The sequence below is a fragment of the Gallus gallus genome, chromosome 6 (genome assembly GCF_016699485.2).
Source record: "Gallus gallus isolate bGalGal1 chromosome 6, bGalGal1.mat.broiler.GRCg7b, whole genome shotgun sequence".
Taxonomy (NCBI): Eukaryota; Metazoa; Chordata; class Aves; order Galliformes; family Phasianidae; genus Gallus; species Gallus gallus.
Window position 1 is genome coordinate 7,599,238 of NC_052537.1, and position 25,690 is coordinate 7,624,927.

General features: G+C 36.9%; 1 protein-coding gene across 10 annotated transcripts in view; it reads left to right on the forward strand.

The window, feature by feature from the left end:
• Positions 1–25,690, forward strand: part of CTNNA3 (catenin alpha 3) — a 442,665-nt gene that overhangs the window by 245,840 nt on the left and 171,135 nt on the right. For 9 of the 10 annotated variants that reach the window (XR_005860613.2, XM_040702351.2, XM_040702353.2 and 6 more), the window contains 2 exons: positions 15,936–16,016; positions 19,596–19,748. Coding sequence is in view for 8 of the 10 variants with exons in the window: in XM_040702351.2 (XP_040558285.1) it covers positions 15,936–16,016; positions 19,596–19,748 (234 nt within the window). In the remaining 2 variants the exon portion in view is untranslated. Of the gene's footprint in view, positions 1–15,935; positions 16,017–19,595; positions 19,749–25,690 lie in introns of those variants that run through there. The other variant, XM_040702357.2, reaches the window with a different exon arrangement.

The following is a 25,690-nucleotide window of genomic DNA, read 5'->3' on the forward strand; positions in this document are numbered from 1 at the left end:
ATTCATTTAAAAGTATTTTTCAGTGTTACAACTTTTTAATATTCATTGTAATTTAAGTTCCAAGAGTGGTACCAAAGTCGCCCATGCTCAAAATAAACACATGTTGCACATAACTAAAATTGGTGTCATTTGCTGACTTAATTGAATCAGACTTTGGTCTCCTTTATATATGAAATAGAAGATTCATTTTGTCTGTTCAACTGTTGTAACACTGTGTACTGCTATGCTGCCACGAGTAGGTCCCATGTTTTATGGAATACCAGGGGTTAATTGACCTGGTTCAGCAGTAGTAGAAATATCTTTGGTTTTGTTCCACAAAATTCTGTTTCTCTTTTTAAAGATGGATAAATCCCTGCTTTGCATTGCAACATCATTGCCTATGTCAACAGTAAACCTGCTGGAAGTTAGAGGTCCTATTCATAGGCCTCCCTGTGTTAGCATTCCCGGGATGCCATTTTCTCACCTGGCTCATCTGCATTCAGCTTTCTTTCTTCTATTACCCAACTTATTCCTTAAGTGGGAAGCTGCTTATGTTTTGTGTCAGTCTCCAGAGTCAGCCAGTGCCTTCATTTACCAGCAGTGTCTGTGTGTTTTGTGCTTGAAGTGGATGAGACGCCAGCCTCTAAGTGGTGTTTTTTAATTTGATTTAGTATTTCCTAAATTCTGGGATGACAGTGTCATGTGGAACAGCTGTAGAAATACAAAGCTAGCAAGAATTGGCAATTCATGTTGTTCTTTGCCCCGTGTTGAACATTCTGTAGAGCTGATGCCTGATTCAGGTTGCTTCCTTTTTCTTTCCTCACTGGTTTCCATCATGTATCATTTATAGTCTCTGAGTATTCTACTCTTTGGTATTTCAATTATATATGAAAATGCCAGCAAAGCACTTCCTGTGCTTCTTAACAACTTGTTCTTATTTCTTTTCTTAGTTTTAGCAACAGAGTTATTCTGGTATATGTGGGTTTACTAGATGCATTGAATATTTAGGTTTTGTTATCTTGTTTTTATTTAAACTGAGGTTCCAGGTGGAACTTAAGCTGTATTTATCTTTCATTGTGCTATTAAATGTCGTTATGTAGAACCTTTTCTTGATGGCTCTTTAATTAACCTTAGTACTTGCTTGTATGTTGAACATTTCATAGCACTGTGATGGCCAACCTGATGTACTCTTTACACAAAAAGAGTAACATTTTCAGTAAGTACCATAACTAATAAGAAAGTGATAAGTGAGGTAAGATGTTTTGCTTATTCTGGTGGGATAGTTATCTCTTTATTGTATGAGAAATATTTTTATTTTCTGTTTCATTTAGCCTTTTTGATCTACCCTATGTGCATAATTTCTGCTGTCACTTGAGTGATGATGTCTTGTTGCTAAAGCAGTAACAAAGCTAACATGGCTGCAAGCATTTTTTGGGCTTTTGTACTTAACAGATCTTTGCAAAAACAATAATTGTAACCTCTCTCCCTCAAAACTTTTTTGAAACATGGATGAAACATACCCAGAGAGCGCAAAGGACGCAGAACACACATCTTTTTAGGAACTTTCCAGAGCATGTTCCTTTTTTTTTCTGAACATGTTCTCACCCAAGTTGCTGTACTCACCATAGTTTAGTAAAGCACTGAGAAAGAAATCTTTTGTAAGAAGAGCCTTCAGCTTTGTCACTCTTATGTCTGGTTTGTACCCTCTCAGTACCTACCTTCTTAACCTGTCGGTACATGCTTCTCTTAATAGTTAAGTATGTGCATTAGTTCCCATTCGAGGCTTCTTGTGTGTAGCATGATTATGCTGAATATTGGCTGTTGTTATAGCTAAGCATAAAAGCAGTGTATCAGTAATCAAAAAAAAAAAAAAAAAAGCCTCAGCTTGATAGGCTTAAGCAGACAAAACCAAGCCTCAGTTCTGCAGACTTGTTGCAGTTGCCCGTACTTCTCTTATTCTCTCCTTAAACACAGGAAACAGTTCTTCCATATTTTATCATTTGATCTCTCTTTTGTAACTACATAACTAACCTTTCCTGGAAAATTTGCTTTGGCTTTTCTGCTTAGCTTTCCCATTCTCTTTTTATATGATTTTGATTTCTCTCTTATTAACATTGTTCTCAGACAGTGTCACATCGAATTTGTTCTTTGTTACATGGTTTAGTACAGCATCCATTTTCTCTTATGCTATCAGCGCAATCTGACATAAAGCCTTTTCGTGTAAAGCTGCTCTGATATTTTGTTGGATCCCATTAATGTGATTCTGTGCAATTATTGTTTTAGATGCTTTTAATATATAATGCTGCCATGTGATTGTAGAGGTATTTTGCCTACATGGGAACACGTACTCTAGTTAAAAATGAAAACTACAGCCTTGAATATCCCTGCTGTTGATTAATACACCTATGCATATCAACAAATGCGTAGGTACACAGTGAACAGCAGCAAAACCTGAAGTAGCAGACAAATGGTGGAATTAAGATTCTTCACATCTTGTATGTCCTCTCAGCAGTGTTCATACCTGCACAATCTTTAAATGTGTGCTTGCATATTATGTTTTCTCCATATTTCAATGACCACAAGGAGTCTATAAACAGTCCCTTTTCAAGTTTCTTCTGTTGTTGATCCTTACTATTGGAAAATGTTTATCTGGCTCTTTCTGAGAAGACTATCTGTACCTGGGCCTGCAAGAACACTTCTTAAATGAGGCGTCTTACAGTAGTAAAAAAGAAACAAAAGAAAACAACTCAGTGTGGGCTTGAGGTTTAACCTTGCTGTCACCGAGAGCTCCATCATCACTTTTACAAAATGCTACAGTGCCTCTGAAGAATCAGGAGATGATGTGGTTTTTTGAGTGTGGTGGTTCCTCATGTGGTAATTGCATGAGGAACTCCAAAATGATCTGCCAGCTTATAAATGAAAATGGTAGCTGACTGCACCTATGGTTAGCATATATTCAAGGACTTGCAGAGAACAAGAAAGGCCTTCTGTTCTCTAAAATGTGCTGTCAGTGTGTATGTTAGACTTGTGCCCATCCTTGCCTGTTGCTCCTTATGCTTCATTTGCTATGACCCATGTATGAAATTGTGATCAGTCAGAGGGAGGTACAAGAGCATGTGCTCTGTAGATACATGGAAAACTTTCAGGTCTCATAGCGGTGCATCAGTGTATCCACTTGCAGAATACACAGAGTACTGATCTTTTAACACCTGGGTAACAGGTGATTGTAATAACTTGAGTATCTACCTATGAATTTACAAGTATGCTGCAACTCATAAGTAGTATTTACAGTGATCCTACTTTTTTTTTAATCTCAGGACTTTGATGTATTTTTAACTTTGTTTTTAAACTTCCTATATAATTTAGTAATATCTGTAAACAGATTCACAGAAATAAAAGATTACTCAATAGATTTCAGCCAAGAATTTAATTGAAAGCAAAGGAATGAATATAAATACTGAAGGAGAAAATGCTCTTCTGAGCTCTATAATAAATTTTGGTGAAGGAAGTTGCTTCATGATGTTTTCTGACTTTAAGCTCCTTTTCTCGTAATCTTTATTGTGTGGTGGCGGTTTGCAAACATACCTCTTACTATGCTGGCAAAAATACACCAAGATGTCTTCAAGAGGCAAGTGCTTGTCTACCAGAAGTACAGCCTTTGCGAGATCTCATAGTTTTTTGGGTGTTTTTTTTTTTTTTGACCTCTTGATGAGATCTGAGTCATGTACTTTAAAGAATGTCTTCCTGTAGAACCTAATCTGAATTGTTATCTTTTTCTTTTCTTATGATGCTTAATGTATATTCAGTAGGAATAGTCCATGAAACCAGTGTGTGCCACTGGGTATTCAGATACATTACTTGATTCTGCTTTTACTGGTAACTGATGTCATTACAAAGTGCTGTCATCAGATCACTGAACAGTAATTTCTCTGTTGCAGAGAAATTGTTATTCGCTTCTGCATTAATTATAGTTACCAGAAAGTATGAATAGTACCAGTAAAATCACTAACCAAGATTGCCTGTACAAGATGTTGTCTTCTTGACCTCCAGACTTATTCAGTGCATGATTCTGACCTTTCTGTTACCACATACCTTTATCTTTTCTTTTGCCTGTCATAACAGTTCTGCTTAAGGTTTCTGCTAATATCCGGACTTTTCGTTACCCTGTATATGGTCTTTGCTGCCTGCCAGTTGAAAGCTAACTTTGTACAGTCGATGATGCATCAGCTCCAGATTTTAATTTATTCATGTCTCTTTTAAACCCTTCATGATTCTTTTTTTTTCTTTCTGCCCCTGTCTTTATTCAACATAGTACCTACTTATTTTCCTACTGAGTCTGCTCTGGTTACATTTTCTTTTTCCGAAACTTGGAGATTCCTAATTCAGGAAAATAGTCTCTGAAATGTTAAATTTGCAAGTCCTGCAGGAAGATGCTTGCAACTTAAAATATGATCACTTCATTACAGTGTCAGCAGTGCTGCAAGATGAGTTTGAATTATTCCATGAGATGCTCTGTTTTTTGTTTTAATGCAAAAATAAGTAGGGAAAAATGCAGAGAATACCAGCACAGAACCACGGAGCAGTATGCCCTGAATGACTTCACTGATCTCATGTATTATTTTGCAAATCCCTGCCCTCCGAAGATTGTGATTTTTCAGTGGTCTTCCCTGCATGCTATCACATACAGCCTCCCTTGCCCTCTTTGCTGCAACATTTATCAGATTACTTTTTTCTTTATCCTTTGGTAGTGTGGAAACCCAGGATCTCACTACACTTCTTTCACTGAGAGTATAATCCAACTACTGCAGTAATACTCAAGTTTCTCACTGTCCAAATCCATCTGCTAAATAAACGACTGTGCAGTGGCCTCTTTACTTGCAGTTGTCAGTGTAAAAGGATCATTCAAGTGCTCTTTTATCAATCTCTTTCATGTTCTTTGCTCTTTAAGTGCTAACAGCAGAGACCATCTTCAGTGGAATAGATTTTCTCAATTTAAGTCATGACTTAAATAACATTTCTGTGTTGAAAGCATTTAGTCTCAGACTTCAGGGAATAATAGGTCAGAGTCATTTCATTGTGCAGAAAAAATTATGTTTTATTCAGAAGTGACTGAGAGTGATGAATACTGGTGAAGTGATTGCATCAACTACTGTTTGCTTTTACAATCCCTAAAACATCTTAAATTGCTATACCTCTTATCTTGTCCTCCGTGTAGACAAAACATATAAAGAATTCATTGTATGTAGAGGAATCTGAATTCTGGATTCATTGCATGTAGAGGAATCTGACGGGTGTTTAGTTGAGGAATTTTTAGATTTAAAAGCTAAATGTTTAAGCCAGTTGCCTCTTTCTATTACCCACAAGCTGTTTTTTTAATTCATTGAGCGTTCTGAAGTTTCTTGGAGCCTCCTTGATTCACAAATCACATTACTTTACTTTCTCTGGATTATAGAGGGCTTAACTAATACTTTTAGTACCTGACTACATGAAACTATACCTACTGAACTCCCTGAAAGGACATTATGGAGAGGTGGGTTCAGCCTCTTGTCCCAGGTAACTAGCATCAGGATGAGAGGGAATGGCCTCAAGTTGAGCCAGGGGAGATTCAGGTTGGATATCGGAAAAATATTATTTTCCTCAAGAGTGGTCAGGCACTGGACTGGGCTGCCAAGGAAGGTGGTTGAGTCATCATCCTGGTAGGTGTTTCAAGAAACATTTAAATGTTGTACTAAGGGATATGGCTTAGTGGGGAAGTATTGGTGGTAGGTAGACAGTAGGACTAGATGATCTTGGAGGTCTTTTCCAAACTTGGTCATTCTATGATTCTGTAGTCTTTCTTTGTTTGGGATCATGGAATCTTTTGAGGTGGAAGGAATCCTTAAGGGTTGTCTAGCACAACTCCCCTTCAATGAACTGGAACTCTTGCAGCTAGATCAGGTTGCTCAGAGCCTGGTCAAACCTGATCTTGAATGTCTCCAACGAGGGAACTTCGATCAGTTCCGGGCAACTTGCTCTGATGCCTTGTTACCCTTATCATAAAATAAATAAATAAAAAATCTGTATTATATCCAAGCTAGATCTTCCAGTTTGAAACTGTCACTCTCCTTGTCCTATCACAACTGACTCTGCTAAAGCGTCTGTCCTTTGCTTTCTTACAGCCCCCCTTTAGATACTGGAAAAACTGCTATCAGGTCTCCCCAGAACCTTCTCTCTCAGCCTGTCCTCATACGAGAGGTGTTCCATCCCTTTGAGTATTTTTGTGGCCCTCTTCCGGACCCACTGCAATAGATTTGTCTCTACTGAGGATTCCCCATTTGGTCACAGCACTCCATGTGAAGTCACACAGCATGGAGTAGAGGGACAGGATCACCTCCCTAGCTCTACTGGCCACGCTTCTTTTGATGTAGCCTAGGATATGCTGGCTTTCTGGGTTGTGAGTGCACATTGCTGGCTCATGTTCAGCTTTCCATCCACCAGCAGCCCCAGGTCCTCTTTAGCAGGGATGTGCTTCATCCTTACATACCCCGGCTTGTATTGGTAGTGGATATTGCCTCGACCCTGGTGCTAGATCTTATGCTTTGATTTGTTGAACATCGTGAGGTTCTCTTGCACCGTCTGCTTGGAACTGTTTAGGTCTCTCTGAATGGCATCTAGTCCGTTGGGTGTGTTGACCACAACACACAACTTAGTGTCATCCACAAACTTGCTGAGGGTGTGCTTGATCCTGCTGTCGTTGCTATTGATATAGATGTTGAAGAGCTCAGGTCCTGGTAATGACCCTTGAGGGGACACCACTTGTCATTGATGTCCACCTGGACATTGAACTATTGACTGCCACTTTAATTTTAAAGTATGAATATAAAAAAAACCAAATCCATAACATGTATGCTAGCTGAAACACCTCATATTTGCCTGATATTGTTTTCATACTTTCAGCCTGTAGACCAAATTGTCCCGTGGTTCCACCTTTGTCTCAAGCAGATACCTTCAAATCATCAAACAGAAATACTATGGGGTATGAATTGTGCATGTGTGTGAAATTAGTGGGTTTGTTTTTTTTAATGAGATAACAAGTAGGATTCTCTTTGCTGATGGATATGTGCCTAGCTGAAATTTCCATATCAAGTCAGTCTGAGGGGAAATTAGTCTTCATTATCCATCCACACTGATACCAGAATATCACAGAGAATGCTGGTGTTCCATTAAAAATAATGTCATGTCTATTCTGTAAGTGGTAGTGAATAGGATCACTCAGATTATTTCAGAAAAATATGTCAACATATAGATGGAGTTAACTGCATAAAGAAGAAAAAAATCCCAGTTTTATAGTTCTGGCTTCTCTATGTTACCATGTTACATTGGAATAAAGTGCAAATACAAGGAAAAAGTAATGGATGGTGTTGGTTGATCTAGTGGGGCTATGAGGAATAAGAAGTGAGATTTTTTTGTTACCAGGAATGTTTTTGTAGTCATTTAAATTCTGTGTTTTTCCAAAAACAAAACAAACAAATGAAAAAAACCACAAACCCCAAACAAACCTACTGATCGATATAAATATTATTAATCATCTTAAGTCAGTTAGAAGCTATGTGGTACATATTGCATGAAAATATCACATCTGCAACCACACTAAGATTTTTTGTTTGTTTGTTTTGTTTTTTGTTTTCTGTTTTGTTGTTATCTTGGAAAATGCAAGATCTGCAGAGTTCTGCCTTTCTTTTGCAGAAGAAATAGTATTTCCGAATGCATATTAACCCAGTGCATCTCCAGGTATGGAAGAATTCCAGTAGCTTAGGGCTGGAGATTTTCCCATTTGTGGTTTCTGTGTAAGACCATAACTTTTTGATTTAAGAGTGTGGCTAAAAACTCTAAACAATCTGAATGAGAGAGACTGTCTTAGCAACTCTCCTGTATTTTATTTCAAATTCTCTTCCCCCTTTGTCCCCTTCTTCCCTCTCATAACAGCATATAATCTCCAAGGAATTTATATGATAGTTCATCATAGGAAAGCCTTATATTGCTGCTGTAGAAAGAGCTTTTCTCCAACTAATTTCTAATTTCAATACTGTGAAGCTGCCAGAACACTTTGGTGAACGGTGGATGGATATTTGATTAAAAACTTTTGTACCAGAGACTTAGAAAAATTGTTCCTTAATGAAAAGCAGATGAACCTTCAGTGTGTGTCTTGTTATCATTTTGATGGTAAAAATATTACCCTATTTCTGATTGTATATGCATCATCAGTGATTAAGACAATATCTGATCAAAATAAATAGAAGATATTTTTTTATTTCCTTGTGATTTCCCCAAATAGTTTAAAGCTGAAGTACAACCCAGTGTAAAAGACCGTTGGCCTGTATGACTTACTTTGGAAGCATTTGTTGAGTTTGAAATATGAAGTATGTGTAGGTTTTGATTTTGCATTGGAAATAGTAAGCCATCATTTTAAATGCTTTGCAACAGACCGGCTGTGATGCATTCATTTTCTGTGACTGTATCCAAGAGGAGTATTAGGAAAATATGGGATGGTTTATGACCACCTTGGAATCAGACTGAATTTTTTCTACTATTTGAATGTGAAAAAGCATGTGAAGAACAGATATAATGAGATATTGACCTTATGTATCAGAAACAGTAAAAACTCAAAACTAGGTAGGTTTTCCCTCCCTCGTGTGGCTTGCTCACATTGCCCTTTTGTGAGGACTTAGATCCTCATGCTCATACCGGAAACCAGGGATCCATCTATGTCCTTGGAAGCTCCTTGACTGCTCTCCCTATTTTCAGGTGTCTCACACCAATGTTGCAGGGAGTTGATACTAAGGTGCAGTGTGATGCATATTTCAACAACAACATTATTTCTGAGAATATAGGATTAATTATGGTCTTATTATTTAAAGGATCATAAATTCTTTTTTTTTTTTCCTTAGGCTTTATTATCCATGCTCATTTAGATTTAAATGTGGTTTACGGTATTAAAAACTAGTTATGACTGAGTGGTAAAACAGGATTATGTAAAGAGGGCTTTAATTTTTTTTTTTCTGAACTGGTTGAGAAAGGGTAACTCACACAGTGAGAATAGCCCCCTGTACCTCATCTGATATCGATAGAGGTTGTGGTGATTCATTTCTTCCAAAGGACTTTGCGTCTCACACCATTAGATGTGTAAGGAGCTGTCTGTTAAACCTGGAGAGAGAAAAAAATCACGTATATAAGATGCTGAAGAGGGTATCTATAGGGAGAAAGAATTTCATTTAAAAGATTACTTATTTGCTCAATTACATGTGATTTTTCATGCCCTTGTCCATTAAAACAATTTATTATTATTATTTTGTTAATGCCGTACCTTGTTTTCAAGGAAGCTGCCTTCTGTGAGTTGGGTGTCTGTAGAAAAAGTCCTCTAGATTTTATTAATAGGAGTCTGTAGGGAATCTGTTATCAAATAAAGATAGTGTTTTCAACTTAAAATACGTTTGTTGTTTTGTGTGTGTATGTGTGCATGTTGCCTGTATTAACAAGAAGAGATAATAAATATTCTTGTAAAGGAATTTCCTTTTGGTTCCTTTCGATTTTCACTAAAAAATGTACTCTGAAGTGATTTATGAGAAGGTCTGGAAGTTTTGGCTTTCCAAAAGAATTTTTGTTCTTTAAAATGTCAGAAATGTCGACTTCTTTCTTTGCTGTCTTGTCAGGGGATTCCTTGAGTAACTCTAAACTGTTCATTCAAGAGATTTCTCGGGCAGCGTTAATTAGATGGTGCTGCTGATTTCTTGAAAGATTTAAAGATTAAATTTAAAAAAAAAAAGGGAAGAAAAACATGAACACAACTCTATATTTAAGTAGTCCCATTGCTTTAATGAGGTTACTTGCAACAAAAACATTCCTCTTGATTCCTGGCAGGGAATATGAGGCCTTTTTTGAAAGATTGTTTACAAGTGTGACGTGCTTGAAAACAAGAATTGTAAACTCTTCAAATACAGCTGGTTTCTTTCTGTATTTGTTTATGACCTAACATTGTCCAGTGAGATCTATAGTTTTGGAGAAGCTCATAGTTTTTGTTTAGTTTGTCATTATGTGTTTTAACATGGGATCTTGTTTTTTACTTGAAAGTTGTGCTTTGAGGTTTCAATGCGACTTGCAGGATACTTTTTTTTTTTCCTGCTATACTGCAAGACAGTAGTGGTAGTGAAGGTTTTATCTCTCTAAAACGAAACAAGACAGCGGTAGGGGGGAAAAAGAACAGTGTAATTGTTATTATAGGAAGATGGATGTATTTGGGTACAAAGAGGTTTGATAAGAAGACAGCTGAAACTTGATTTCTGTGTTCTGGTGGTAGTAAATTCAGTGTACTCTAGGAAGCGGGTGTTAAGGGCCTTATGCCTTGAGTGTGAAAGTGTGGGGAGTCTCTGGCTCTTTGCAGTTCAAATGTCACTGCTGGCATTGGCAGTGCAGGGAGCAAGGGTGAGGAAGGACGCTTCAAGAGCAGCCTAGTGGCAAGCGCACTGACAAGAAGGAAGACTGCTGCTGGGTTTAGGGTTTATATCACTTGGTTCCTGTTGCTTGTTCATCTAGTGGAGGTGTCAGGGACAGAGGCAGTTCTGAAAGATCTGCCCGCAGACCTCCCTTTGACAATAACTGCAAAGAAGAGGTTATTCAAACACTGATTTGAACCTTGTGTGCTGTGTTAGATTGTTCCCATTGTGGGAATCTTTCTGCAGTCCTGTTGTCCTTCTGATGTGGCTGCTCCAGATGTGGCTTTTCTAAGGGGTGGTTCATAGCCAAGCACTCACTCCTGCTTCTTTTCAGATCTCTTAACTCTGTGCTTGACCTTCAGGCAACAAGTATTTTGTCTTACTCCAGCAAAGAATGTTGGTAGTGATATTAGTTTTGTGTACGTATTGATTGCTGAAGCTCTGCCACTAATTTTGCCAAGCACAAGCCCACTAATCAAGGGGATGAACCTCTTAGCCCTTCTCTGTTAGTTCATATGTTTTTAATATAAATGAAGACTTCAATAGGGTTTACTTGGATCCTTCTTTACAAAGACTATGTGTGTCTTGAAATGCTTGAAATATTCCTGACTTTGGTGTATGGCAGAAAAATATTTGAACCAACAGCACTTCTGAGATGATTATGAAAGGAAGTCTTTTGTATGGACTTGCACAAACTCATTCACGTAACTTTCCACATTAATGACAACATTGTTTGAATACACAGTAAAGTGTGATACTATTTTTCTAGATACTTTTTGCATCACTGTTATGCTTTTCTGTAGATTTCACAGGGACTTTTTAATTCAAAAGGTGAAAACATTTATAAGCACTACATACCCTAACATCTACTATGTGTCCAGGGCCCCATCAAGCCTAACCTTCAATACCTCCAGGAATGGTGTATCCCCAGCTTCTCTTGGCAGCCTGTTTCGTTATGTCACCATTTCCTTACTAAAGAATTTATTGGTAACATCTGAAATCTTCCCTCTTTTAGTTTAAAGCCATTCTCCCTTGTTCTGTTACAATCAGATCATGTAAGTAGTCGATCTCCTTCCTGTTTTTAAGTGCCTTTACACACTGGAAGGCCACAATGAGTTGTCTTCTCTAGGCTGAACAGCCCCAGCTCCCTTGATGTCTCTTTATAGAAGAGGTGTTCCAGCCCTGTTGCCCTCTTCTGCATCCACTCCAGCAGCTCTGCATTTTTCCTGTACTGGTGGTCTTAGACCTGGTTGCAGAACTCAAGATGGGGTGTTACAAAGGCAAAGTAGAGGGGGACACTCACTTCCCTCACCCTGTTGCTACCCCTCTTTTGATGCAGCCCAGGATACAGATGGTGTTCTGAGTTGCAAGTGCACGCTGCTGGCTTGCGTTGTCCACCAGAACCCCCAAGTCCTTCTCTGCAGCGCTGCTTTCAGTGAGTTCTCCCAGCCTTTACATGTATCTGGGATTGCCCCAATCCAAGTGCAACACCTTGTGTTTGGCATTGTTAAACCTCATTCAGTTCTTGCAGGCCCCCTTTTCAAGACTGTCTGGGTCCTTCTGGATGGCATCTCTCCTTTCTGTTTTATTAACTGTACCACTCAGCTTAGTGTTATCAGCAAAACTGATGAGGGTATGCTCAATCCTATTGCGTGTGTCGTTGATAGAGATGTTGAAGAGCACCAATGCCAAGATGGACCCCTGGGGGATACCACTTGTGGCCGGTATCCACCTGCACATAGAGCCATTGGTAACAACCTCTAGCTGTGTCTGTGCAAACCATGTCTTATTCACTGAACTGTCCACTTAAATGTTTTTTAACTTATCGTGGCATTGGTTGCTGTTTACTTTTATGTTGACACTGTTATGGAGAACTGATTTCAAAAAATCTCCTAGTCTTTTTAAAAATAAAATAGTCTTTTGGACTTGGAAATAAAAGACGTTTATCTCTGAGTCATGGTACAGCTGCTGTACCAATACTGTTTATTAGCTTGCTGATAAACAATGAAAATGATTAGTAAGTTTTTATACCCGTTTAGTTTTTCCCTCATTGTATAACCATTTAGGAACTGACACATACTAGGTAACAGAGCATAAGTTCAGCATCTGGACATAGTCTGTTAAGAGCATTTGAGTGCTGTGTAGATAAATGCTATAAACTTCAGCCTGCCAAACTAGGTTTCTCACCAACCTCTATGGTGCCTAGAGTGGGCATCAGGCCATTTGCAGGTAATCTGAAGTGATTCTTCTGTCTCTTTGGTGACTGCAAGGAGACTTCAAGGAGTACAGCCTTGCAGGATTTCAGTTAATACTTGGGAAAAGTTTAGCACCAGTGCATACCCAAGTAAACAGGCTCTGTTTCTCACTGAAGGCTCTCATTTTTGTCCTGACAATAAGAGTGTTTCAGCTCTCTGTTGCAATGGAATTCTTGGTTATGGCTAAAAGACATGTTGTTCTTGAAGTCACGTAGTGAATACTAACACTATTTACTATTTTAATACCTTTGAGTGGTTGTATCCTTATTATAAATCTAGCTCAAACCTATCAACCTCAGTACTTTAGATGGTCATTGAGGTGCTTCATACTGAATTTCTGTATAATCCTTTTATGAGCTCTCAGACTGGAAACACAGTGCAACTATCAGGTGTACATTTCTAGCCCCACATAACTATAAGAAAAATGAAATTGGAATCTTTATCAGAATGATATTCCATTGTTTAGAATCTCTCTTGAAGTCAACAAAGTATGAAATCTGAAGAACTACTTCTTGACTTGCTGATAGTCTAAAGTGTTGGCATGTACCTACCAAAGACTACATTGACAACATATTCTTGAGTCCTTCAGGGATGTGTAGGCAAGGCCAGTGTATCCATTTTCATCTGTGTGTCTTGTGAAGAAGGACCTATAATATCATGATATCATGACCACCTGCTGTTGTAAGATAAAACACTGGAGACTCTTTTCAGCTGAGCATCTGCATTTAGATGTGTGCTATTTTATATGAAAATCTGACAGGAATGTTTTTATCATGTATAATTTTTAAGTCGCCTAAAGTTGTTTGCGAGTGTATGAAAAAGTTGATCGTGTATTGTTGGCAATACTCAGTGTTTATCTTCAGGCTATGCAGTGTTAATTAAAATGTTTGTTTTCATTTACGGAAGTGTTAATAATGGGATTCTGTGCTTGTAAAAAGTGTATTGAGTTAAAAATGCATTGAAATAAGAGCTGTGTATTGCTTGTAATAGCTACACAAGGGAGCCATATAGCCATTATGACGTATATTTTACAAAATAAAACTGTAGTTGCGTACAGGAAAACTGATATAAAGGGGTTAGTTCAGTTGCATTATTTTCATAACCTAGGGTCTAGAATTACATGCATCATTTCCATAGCCCTTTCCTCTCTTCAGTCACCCTTAGAGGAGTGAGCTACTTATGAAAAGACTTGTTTATTTTTAAATACAGGATTCATGAGAAGAATGCTGACAAGCAGATGCAGATTATTTCCAGTATAGACATCTTAGCTGTATTACTGGAGAGTGGTACACAGTGTGGACGTGTTTGCTTTCAATACACCTTTGTTTGTAACACATACTTCTAAAGTAGTAAATATGATGATTTAAAAAAACACAAAATGTGGTCGGCAAGTATAGAACTTGAATCTCTGCTGTCATGTAGGTATCTGAAAATCTGCTGAGCTTAGTAAGCTTAATTGAAAGAAGTAATTCTATTTTCAAGGGCACTTGGGACCGATGGGTGATATTTTACAGAATCTAGACAATGCTATGCAAGACCGTTGACCTTTAAGTGTACTCTCTCAGCAGACTTTGTAGTCAGATATCCCTCTCACAGGCTGTATGCAATTCTGAAATATTTAAATCTTTATAAGAGTGATTTGCCTGAACAGTAATGTGTTTTGAAGCTTCGTATTTCTTTAAGGAAGAGAGACTGTATGAAGCTATGAAGTTAACCACATTCTTGATCTGTTCATATTTCATGTTTGGAAACTACATTCTACAGTATGTTTAGGTTCTGTTGCTTGTTAAGTAATTTCCTATTAGCTGCCTCAGTGACTTAAATTTGCTTAGAGCCAGTTGTATCATTATTTGCCTCCTTTGAATCCTCCTTGGATTACGTCATTGTTGGTAAAAAGACTACAAATAAAAAAATTTTCAAAGAATGTGCCCATGCAGAGCTGTTACTTTTATCATGTGAAAAATGCATAGGTAGGCACTGAGCTGACTTATGTCCACAGTACTTTTATTGGGTCTGTTTTCCTAGCGTTTTAGAAAGGATCGATTTTGTTATCTAAGCTGACAATAGCTTGCAAATCATGTTACAAGAATCTTATTTACTTTGGTTCCTAGGCAGGTTCTGGTTTGAGAAACAGTCACGTTATTATAATGATCTCTCTCTCCAAAATGTTTTTTTGATTGTCTCCCTGTGAAGATTATAAGCTATTTCAGAAATTGAAAATGATAGGAAAATATCAAAGCATTAATAAGGAATCTTGAAATCATTTGTAATGGTTGTTGTTCCCCTTGCTGATTGAAAAAGTGCCAATCATTTAAAGGCATTTATGATGCTACACATTTAATGTAAAAGCTCCTGGTTGTCTCTAGTCTGTTTTAATGCTAAGCACATTGCTCTGTTCGCTGATTTTTTTTTTTTAATATGTTTTAGCAAACAGTATATGCTAACATGGAAAGAAGACTACTTAAGACAACTTCTATAGTAGTATCATAGAGGAAAAATACTGGGCAGTAGAACAAAAATGCTAGTTGTGCTTTTCAAATGCTAACAATGATATAAGTGCTTTGCTTATAGACAGAAATAAGAAGCTAAGATTGTTTGGAAGGTATACAGCTGATTCCCTAAAGACCTCTGAAATATTTCAGTGGCTCTATCTTCTATTGATACTGAGAATGGATGTGCTGATAAATGAAAAGATTGCCCATTTTCATTGTCAGTATTTATTGGCTTTGTACTGCAGTGTCATGTATGTTCTGAAGCTCACCCGTTCTGCTCTATGGGAGTAAAATAACGATTACAGATTAAAGCAATATCAAACAGCCTGTGGACATCTGAATTTATGAATTGCTTGTAGAGTGGAAAAAGTGATTCTTTTTTTTGCAATATGGTGATAATGGATTGGCATCAATAATGATAATTATATTCATGTTATTTCATTAGTAATCCTGAGCTATAAATTACTGTATGACAGCAATTCAGAAGATAAAGTTGTTTAGTTTCTTTCCGATGTGCAGTTGGTAAAACTTGTTTTGACTCATTGGATTTGTTCAGCATCACAAATCAGCTTTCTGTGGGGTTTTTCAGAAACTGGGGATACTTGCATTGCAATTAGGGGGAGAAAAAAAAGATCCTTTAGCATGTCATATATGATTTACCAAATGCTCTAATGATCTGAGAACACAAATAAAAAATTGCTGAATAAATGTTGTTTTATTTTCTGTCATGCTTATTACAGACCGACAGGAAAGAAAGAAGTGATGCTTTGAATACTGCAATAGACAGTATGTGCAAGAAAACAAGAGATCTTCGCAGGCAGGTAAATCTCCTGGGGAATTGGTAGAAAAAGTAGACTTAAGGACTTAGCTAAACTGCAGTTTTCAGATTTTATGGCACTGCATTTTGTAAATAAACCTTTCTTTTATGTTAGAGAAATACTGAAGATAATTACAGCTGTCTGCAAAACATCTATGTCCAGATTTTCAAATCTGTTAAAAAATCCTCTTACATTTAGGTGTTGGCAGCATGTATGTATGTGTGTATGTAGACAAGACTCTGCATGTGTACATGTCTAAGCATATGTGTATGTATTTTTTTTCTTTAAGAATATATTGGTAATGTGCTTTGTAAAAAAAAAATATTAGTTTTATTCTACATGTACTTGAATTATCATTCACTTCATTATTGGTTGTTGGAATCTATACCTTTCTTCTTTTTCTTGTTGTGGAATATTAAGCAACAGAGAAGGGTACTGGGAATACTTGGTCTAGAGTCAAACCTCATGTTTTGCATTCCATTATCCTAACACTAATGTAAAGCAGGGACCAAAATCTGCAGCTTTGGTGTATTGCAGAAGATGAGCAGTAGACAATCAACTCTGTATACATCGTTGAAGCTGCAGGGAACATCTTTGAGAAACCTGTTTATGGTGCTGAAGTGTATGAAGTTCCAGCTTAGAAAGGAGCTTGTTGTACTTTCAGCCAGGCTCTCCCAACCAGCCATATGAAAATTTATGGCCACGCAGAATGTGAACACATGTGGCTTTCATCCTATCTAGCACTGGTTGTTTGTCAGTTCTCTGGTGGAAGAAAATCTGTCCCAACTTTGTGTACGGTCTTACAACCCAACTCTTATGTTTTATGATGATGAATAAATCTTTTCTGTCTCCCATGGTTGTTCAGGAGAAGCCTTGATAAAGGATGAAGATAAGAAGACTGTAATATGGTGTTAGCAGCTAACTAGATATCCCACTTCCTTTCACGTTACTATGTTCAGTGCAGACACCCTTGTGATGCAGACTTTCACCATGAGCTCTGTTAACTCTTCCATTATGTCATATTGTCTCTTTTGCAAGTTAAATAGTCTCCATCTTTTAATTGACTCAAGAAGTGTCTCTGTTGCAGCATTTAAATTTTATTAGAAAAAAATGTTTTTATAGAAGCCCTGGGTTGAATGCAGACATGCTCAATTAATTGAAAATTTGGAACTACTATCATCAACCAGAGTAGCTCGATGGCTTTTTGATATTTTTCTACAAGGTATGTATAAAGAAATACTTCCTGTACTCCCTCCAAGTTAGACATCATCCTCCTTCTGTTAGCGGCTCTTTCACTTACAAGGAGGAGATGAATTTTTATCACAGCACAATACCTTCCCTGATAGCAACAGTAGCTCTGGCCAGTGCTATTGTTCTTTGTTTACCTGTCTTGGTATATTTCTACTTAGTTCTTAGCATTTTGCTCTGCAGGTGGTCAGTGCCAAAAAGAGACATATGGAGTAGTGGAAAAAATGATCGCTAGGATTATACTGAAGTGAAATGAATACTGCTTCAGACAGTTCCTTTTCCTTTCCTTGTGTTACTTTTCTTCATTCTTTAATAGAACACAGGCCAAATTCGAAAACCTCAGCTTCGGATGTTTAACACAGTTAAAATAAGAACATATTTCAGATGTGTTGGTATTCAGCAAAGACACAGGGCTATGACTTTCTTTGAAAAAGATATTTTCTGAACTACAGGATAGAGGATTTGTTGGAACAAAATAATACTGACAATTTATATGTGAAAGATTAATTAATCCAACCACACTAGTAAAAAGCAAAAGCAAATAATTATTTGATGAGGGAGAAAATTAGGCTTCTATTTTAAAACTGAATGCCTCAAATTCACCATGAACGTGTCTAAGGTCAGCGGTCCTAAAATCATGTAGTATAACTGCAAAATTATAGCCTGGGTTATGTCCCCAAACCCAAACATTTCTCTTGGAGATGATGAATCATAAGCAATTGATATGGTTCCACAGTGTTTGGTTGTTGACATTATAAATTAAATTCTTAATATTTTAGACTGTGATTCCTCAGGGTCACATTTGTGTACTTATTTTTAATGCATGTGATGTACATTGAGGGGAGCATATCGGTTTTCTTCAGTTGGACACAAATTTTAAAAGACAGTTTGGCAGGAGCTTCAGTGTATTCTGATTCTGTTGTCTTTTTCCTTTTTAAAATAGCAGAATTAGTATGGATGAGACTGTTTAAGAAAACAAGAAGTGACAGCATTTAATTCTATGTTGGGATCTCACAACTTCTGCCTTTGCAAATGACTTTTGAGAGCATACAGTCCAGGTTGAGTCTCCTAAAGCAGTATGTTACAGGAAGTCAGATGACAAAAGCATTGAACATTTTAAACTTTTTTTTTTTGAGGGCGTTTATGTCTTAAGTAGCTTTTCTAGCTGTATGAGTCTTTACTTTTACAGTTTTCACATAAATACACTGAGGCTGTATGCTAGGTGGAAAGCATTTACTTTAGCAATAAGCCTGCCAGCATGGCTTAAAAGAATTTTCTTTCTTTCTTTCTTTTCTGTTCCAATCAATATCTTCTATAATTATACTTATTACAATTTTTTATAATTTTTTTTTTCAGTGAGAAAATCAGTAAACTTGATAATTCAAATCTATTTCTTGGGTAGTTTTGATTGTTGTATTTCATGCCATATTCTCTGATTAAAATGAACAGTTGACACGTGTAGGTTTATAACATGGAAATTAACCTCTCAATCAAGTAATGTCCCAATCATCAGTTGTAAGATTACATGAAATCTAATTTAAGAGAGCTAGTTTGTATCAGAATGTGACATTTCTTTAATAATTTAGAACAGAAGTTCAAAAACAATTATTTGAAAAAGGGAAAATTGAACTTCATACTCGCTTACAATTCTCTTTGCTCTATTAATCTGTTGTTGGGTGGCATAATTACTAATGTCATGGAGATAACTACTGTGAAGGGTACCATATAGCTAATCGGAGTGTATTGTTGGGTTTTCGAGCAAGGTAGAAAAATGTTTGGGTAATTTTGCAATTAGGAAACGCTGATGCAGAGCATGTTGTGAGTAAAAACATAATTAAATGAATACATTTTAATAAAATGCAAGTGCCTTCTACCTTGCCATCTGAACTACAGGTAAAAGAACATGGGAGACAAAATTAGGTTTGGTGTAATGGTGACTTTTAATGTGTTGGATCATTTAAGTAGTTTATTCTGTTCGACAGAGAGCATGAGTATTTGTTTGACTATTGATTTTTGGGGAGGACCGATACACCTTTAAAGTGTTTTATGTTACCGTACACACATTGATTTGGTCACGCGTACAAGCATGCAGATTTACATACTGGTAGGTTGAAACTGTCCCTAACTTTAGGAGAGTGTTTTATGTTTAAACAAGAAGTTTTAGTCACGTAACCCTGCCCTTAATGCAAGGATGCAGTGTGTACATGTTCATGTTATACTAATATATAATTACAGTCAACTTCATTCACCAATGCAGTTCATTAATACATAACACAGTATATATAGTAGAATTTAGTAAATAGTTGATTATTAATATAATGCTTTGTTTTGCAGCTTCGTAAAGCCATTATAGATCACATCTCAGACTCCTTCTTAGATACCACTGTTCCGCTTCTAGTTCTCATTGAAGCTGCTAAAAATGGAAGAGAAAAAGAAATAAAAGAATACGCTGCTATATTTCGAGAGCACACCGGCAGACTTGTGGAGGTATGTTTGATGGTCTTGCACTTTTTTTTTTTAACTGCATGGCATAAGTGAATTGCCTCTGCGGTATTCCCTTTGCTGCCAAATACCATGAAAGAATTAAGGTGGTATTTCAGGTAAGAATGTGCTAATGGCCTAAGGCCATAGTAAGCATACTCTACTTTTGTACATTATGTACATAAGATAGTGGGTTTTGTGGTATTGACAATTCTGTACTCTTTGATTGAATAGAAATTTGATGGAGGGGAATTCTGCTTTGAGAAATAATTGTATGCATTTCCACAGAGATACTCTTTGAGAACTTGATGACATGTGTGATTTTTAGGGAGTAGTAGCTCATGTTGTAGCATTCTAAGATGTAGTAGGCGAATCTTAGTGTATATGTAAATACACAGTGTGTGTGCATGTGTGTGTATTCATGTCGTAACTTCATATAGTGCCCACAGTGAACAATGCATACTTAATGAAATCTTTTCAGTAACTGGCTTTCACAGAGACTGCACACAGTGTCATGTGCTGTTGTGTGATTAGTTGTTCTAACTTCTCTTTACTGGTGTTTACATCATACATGGCTATTCAAAATGTATGTACAATTGAAGTTATCTTCTGGTTATCTACCGGAACTGAAACAATGAATTTGAAAATTCGTTTATTGGTTTAAAATAATTTATTTCTCAAGAGCTTGTTTGATGTTCAGCGGCTTTTTGGTGAGCTGCTAAGCTCACCAGCACATTAGTTAGACAGTAGTCACACTGCATCCATCAGCTGCTAGCCTACCAGAAGTAAAACAAAAAAACCCAAAAAAGTATTAATAGCTAAGCAAGTGCTCACTAAGGGACCTCGTATGTACAAACAGACTTACCCGATTTCAGATAAAAAAAACCAGTCACTTAAAACCGTGTCAGCAAAGAAAAAGAATATGGTAGTTGTCTTGTTGAAAGTGGGATCACAATTCAATTAATAGAAATCAAGGAGCGGTTAAATACATTAAAGTAGTGAACTGGGAGCATATTTTGGTTTTTAGCATTTCAAAAGATGTTACATGGAAAATACTTCTTTTTCTAAATGCAAGTTACATTGCGCTGTACTGTTGCTTTAATTTGCCGAGTAGCACGGTAGGTAGAATGAGATGTCAGTAATCTTAATTTTCTGCAGCTTGTTTTCCAACTTAATGTGGTTCCATGGGTAATTGATAGCCCAGAGAGATCAGATACAGTTAAAAGAGTTACCAGGGAGCTTGATCATGGAAGAAAGACAAGACAAATGGGAAGGAAATAAAGGGCTTTTAAGTCTTTGGTACTTGTATTATCCATTTCATTTACCGCTTTACTTAGTTTTCTGTGGTAAAACTTCTGATTATAAGTATCGCTTGTCCTCTTTGGGATGGCTGCCATGCCTTTTGCTAGGGATATATTTCATAACGTGATGCTGTTTGTGCAGTTTTGAGTTGGATGTCATATAATTGAAGTTCTAACTCTGTACGTTGTTTCCAGATTCCATGTAGTTTTCATGCATCACTGCATTTCATTAGAGTTCTTAAATAGCAGATATTATTTGCATGTTTGCCAGAGAGTACTCACTTCCCTCTCTCTCTCTCTCTTTCTCTCTGTCTCTCTGTTTTCTTTCTTTATTATTTATTCCCTTCATTGTTTAAAAAAAAAAAAAAAAACAAAAAACAACCAAATCCTCCTATAGTTCTCAGGTTATGAAATAAAAAGCTGGAATATAGTCATGTACACCATTACAGAATTGAGCTTCAGCTTTCCTGTGTTTGAGAATAATTTACGTGACTTACTAAAGGACATGACTGTGAGCGGTATATAGAATATATATATATATATTCCAGCTATAGAATAACAATTGGGCATGACAGTTATAGGCAGAACACTTCAAAATCTTAGCAACTAAGTAAAATTAGTTGCAAAGAATTACATGCATACGAACAATACAAGAGAAGACTGATAAATAAGGTAGATGAGATATCGGACTACTGTAATACTGACAGGAAGGCAGTTTTAACAACAATGTGTAGTTGTCATATATAAGGAGTTCTGGTGTGGGCACCACATCATACAGCAGAAGCCAGTGGTGGAAGGGCAGCCATCCATATTATTATATACAAAGCACTTTAAGAAGAAAAGCTTTTTTTTGGGTGCAAATACACTTTATGGAACATAAAACCTCTCGAAGTTACTTGTAAGCTGTGATACGTACAAAGCAGCTCAGGTCCTTATTCTTTGCTTTGGCAATCCCTATTCTCTGCCTTGGAGAACAGCCCAGGATACAGTTGTCCCTGTGGGTTGCAAGCACACCCTACTAATACTAGATACTCTGTATTTTTTCCCCTAAATGACTGTTCACATCCTCTAGAGGGAATGTCCCCCTCTGTTTTACCATCTAGTCATTCAGTATCCTGATGTCTTTTTGCAAATCTTCATATATAATTATTTTATTTTCTTCTCCGAATACTGTGGCTTTAAAAAAAAAGTGAGATTTTTGGCTTACAGCTTTTTTTGCTGAATTTCCTCTAGGTTTGTTCCTGAGGTTGAGAGGAAGAAAAAAAAAAAACAAGCTAAATCTATCTGTATCAGCTGTGACTTGCTGGTTACTCTGTACTCTGCTGCTTGGTTTTTTACCAAGGCCATGTGTTTCCTCTACATCCTGTTCTTGGAGGAGTAGCAGGATCTGCATGCCTGGATCTCACTATTGAATACGTAGTACAGCTAACAGTCGACCTCTTTCGTGGCATCCTCATGGAGGCTGTGTTTCAGTTTGTGAGTGTATGTTAACAGGTCTGTCTGTTTCTGCTTGATGTTAGCATTGCTCCTGTAAAATATAGTTATGACAAAAAGTAAGAAGCTTTTCTTTGTCACGGAAAGGTAGATCTTGCAATTCACTTTGTGTGTTGTAAAATCAGATGTATACGCTGTCAGCTGAAATTCTGTCCAAACAAAAACATTGTCTAGAGACTAGTTCCTGTAAATAATTTAAAAAGAAGTTTACTGTTCCAGCTGATCATGCTCCATATAACATTGTTTAGCTGAAGTGATAATGCTAGTGTTGCACCAATGAGTAATTAGATTATATCAATTCAAAATAGAGACAGGAAAGCATAATATAACACAGCATTCACAATGTATTTTCAAAATCATCAGTGAGCCCATGAATCAACAGTTTTATTAGTCTAAGTAGCCCTTTGTAGTTAATACACTTTATCACTTTCTATGATTCTGTCAGTTTTCAATATTATTGCTGTTGCTAAATTGATTTTACTCGTAACGTTTTCATTTGCGTGCAGAAACTTGTAATTTTTTGAATCCAGACCAGCAAGACCTGTGTATTTGTATATTCAGCTCTCCACGTGCACAGAAATTTATTTTAATACTGCTGCCAGTGATAGATATTGTCGTGAATTTTATGTTGTGGCATTGAGGTGTAAGTTCATTTTAAGAAGTAAAACAAACCACTGGTTTTTGTGCTATTTCTAGTTTAAGCCTTCACTTCTCAACTCAGATTAAAATAAATGATAAGAATCCTTCCTCTGTATTAGTAACCACCAGTATTGCTTTTTTCATTTGGTTTTGTCTGTCCTCTTTCTAAGTAGAAAAAGTCAGATGTTCTGAGATTGATTGTGTTAGTCTTTTTTCAGTATAAAACCTTATCTACCCTAACTTACTCTTAAGCCAAGATAATGATTTCCCAAAGATGGTTTATCTCTGTAAGTGCCTGTCCTTCTTTAGTCTAAATTATTAGTTTCAGCTTCTATTTTCTAGATAGCTGAAGTGAGGTGAGATGAATTGTACCTTGCAAGGTGTTTTTTTTTTTTTTTAGGTAAATGTTATGTTGCATTTTCTTGTGCTACGTGTAGCAGTCTTGAATTTGATATCTTTGTTGTCTTAGTGCATTTTTTCCCATCTATTTCTTGAAACATCAAGGAAATTTGAATAGTAGGTTATGAGACAGTTCTCTGAATAAATACAGTAGACCAAGTTAGAGGTTGTAGGTTCATTTTCTTGCAAAGGTTTCCCCAGCAGGGAATTTGATATGGAAATTAGAAGTACTTCATTAAATATTGAGAGATGCTCTGTGGTTTCTATTTTAATCAGCGAATTGAAACTTCTCAAGATATGTTGTCGTTTGTTTTCTTATGTTATCTGTCTGCTGATTTTATTAACTACTCTTTGGCCTAGAGGTTCTAGCTTTTGTTAAAAAAAAAAAAAAGTGCTAGGAGACTTGGGATGTTATGTGGGTTTCTCCAAAAGTAATGCCTCCTTTTTATTTCTGTGGAAACTACAACAAAGAGCACAATAACTCTGTTTGATAGAGAGAATTCTCAGCTACAAAAGGCTACTTTTCAATGTAGTCACCATTTGGCATTTTGGCTAGCAGTGAACAAAAGCCTGCATCCCATGATCATAAGTATCTGCACCAGCTGTCACTGTCACTGCTGCTGAAAAGCACCATCCGCTGCCTTGCTGTGATGAGATCCACTGTTCGGTCTCCATGAATGTTCAGCAAGCATCAATGAATGTCAGTGGGTGCCATTTTTTTTGCCTTTGCTTCGTCTGCACTCCCATATCAGACGCCATTCTGTCAGACTGCCCCTCTGCTGCCGTCTGTCACACGGCAACAAGATCTAATAGGATGTTGGTGGGAAGGTTCAATCTCTACTGCCATCCCACCATCATCATCCTCTGCTGTCGTGGGCCAGGAATACAAAACAAGAAGCATTACTTTCAGAGCAGTCCTCTTAACTACACCTAGCAGGAATATTAGCTGGTGGTTCATGAATGGGGCTGGTGTTTGAAGAGCTCAGGCAGTGGCAAGGTATTTGAGATGCCTCAGCTTACCTCTTTGCACTGTTTGAGCAGTAATTCCTCAAAACTGAATCTCTTGGTTGTGAATGTAAATAGTTCCTTCAAAGGTATAGAGGAAACAAAGTAGTCCTAATTACATAGATTAAAAAAAAAAAAGAGAGAACCAAACAAGCAAAGCCCCCCCCAAAAAACCAAACCAAAACGAAAAAACCGACCAGCCAAAACACAAACCCCATCTGGGTTATTACACTGAACTCTTTCCATGTGTGAAATGGATATTGAATATGAAGGATCAGTAGCTGAAGTATTTTCATGAGTATCAAAGGTTACATTATACATTCTTCAAATGGAGGTTATTCTGGCTACTCTACCTTAATCCTGCACATACTGTATCAGTGTGTCTGAATCTCTATCTTTGTGAATATTCCTTAAAATACATTCCCCAAAGTAAATTCTTGTTAGAAAATTATTGTTTTTAGTACTAATTCCTTAATGTAATGCGTTAATTTTGGTACAGATATTTCTAAAAAATGAAAATTAAGTGTTTTGAGATTTCATGCATTTAGGTTTTGGTTTGAAATGCCTTTTCATTTAAAGTGTTATTATGAAATGGCACTTTTCAAGGTGGTACTTGATTATATGGAAACACTTTTCAATGTTACTTGTCCGTTAGAATTTTTTATAACTTGCTCTGTAATGAATCAGAAAAAAACCAATAGTTAGATTATCAAAATTATCATAAGAAGCTTTAGGGGACTTGGTTGTACTTTCCTTATCATGCCTTGTAAGATATGCCTGCTGTTAGTGAGGATTGTATTCTAGCTTGTGTTTTACTTCTCTTGGAGATGAGAACAGTTTATGCTGTGATCAAGTATGTGATAGTGATTTATGATCAAATATGTGATAGTGAATAAAAGATAGGTAAAATGGAAGACTGAAATTTCCTGTCTACACAAGCTGAAAAACAGATTTTCTGTATCTGGAAATTTCTTGTTTGGCGAAGCTGACAGGCTGTTCTGCTGAGTTGCTCTATCAAAGAGATGTAATGATTTCTGAGAGGTGGAGTGATAGGCTGGGTGAACTTGAGATTAAAAAAGAAATTTGATGGGAGCGGGAAGGAATCCTCTG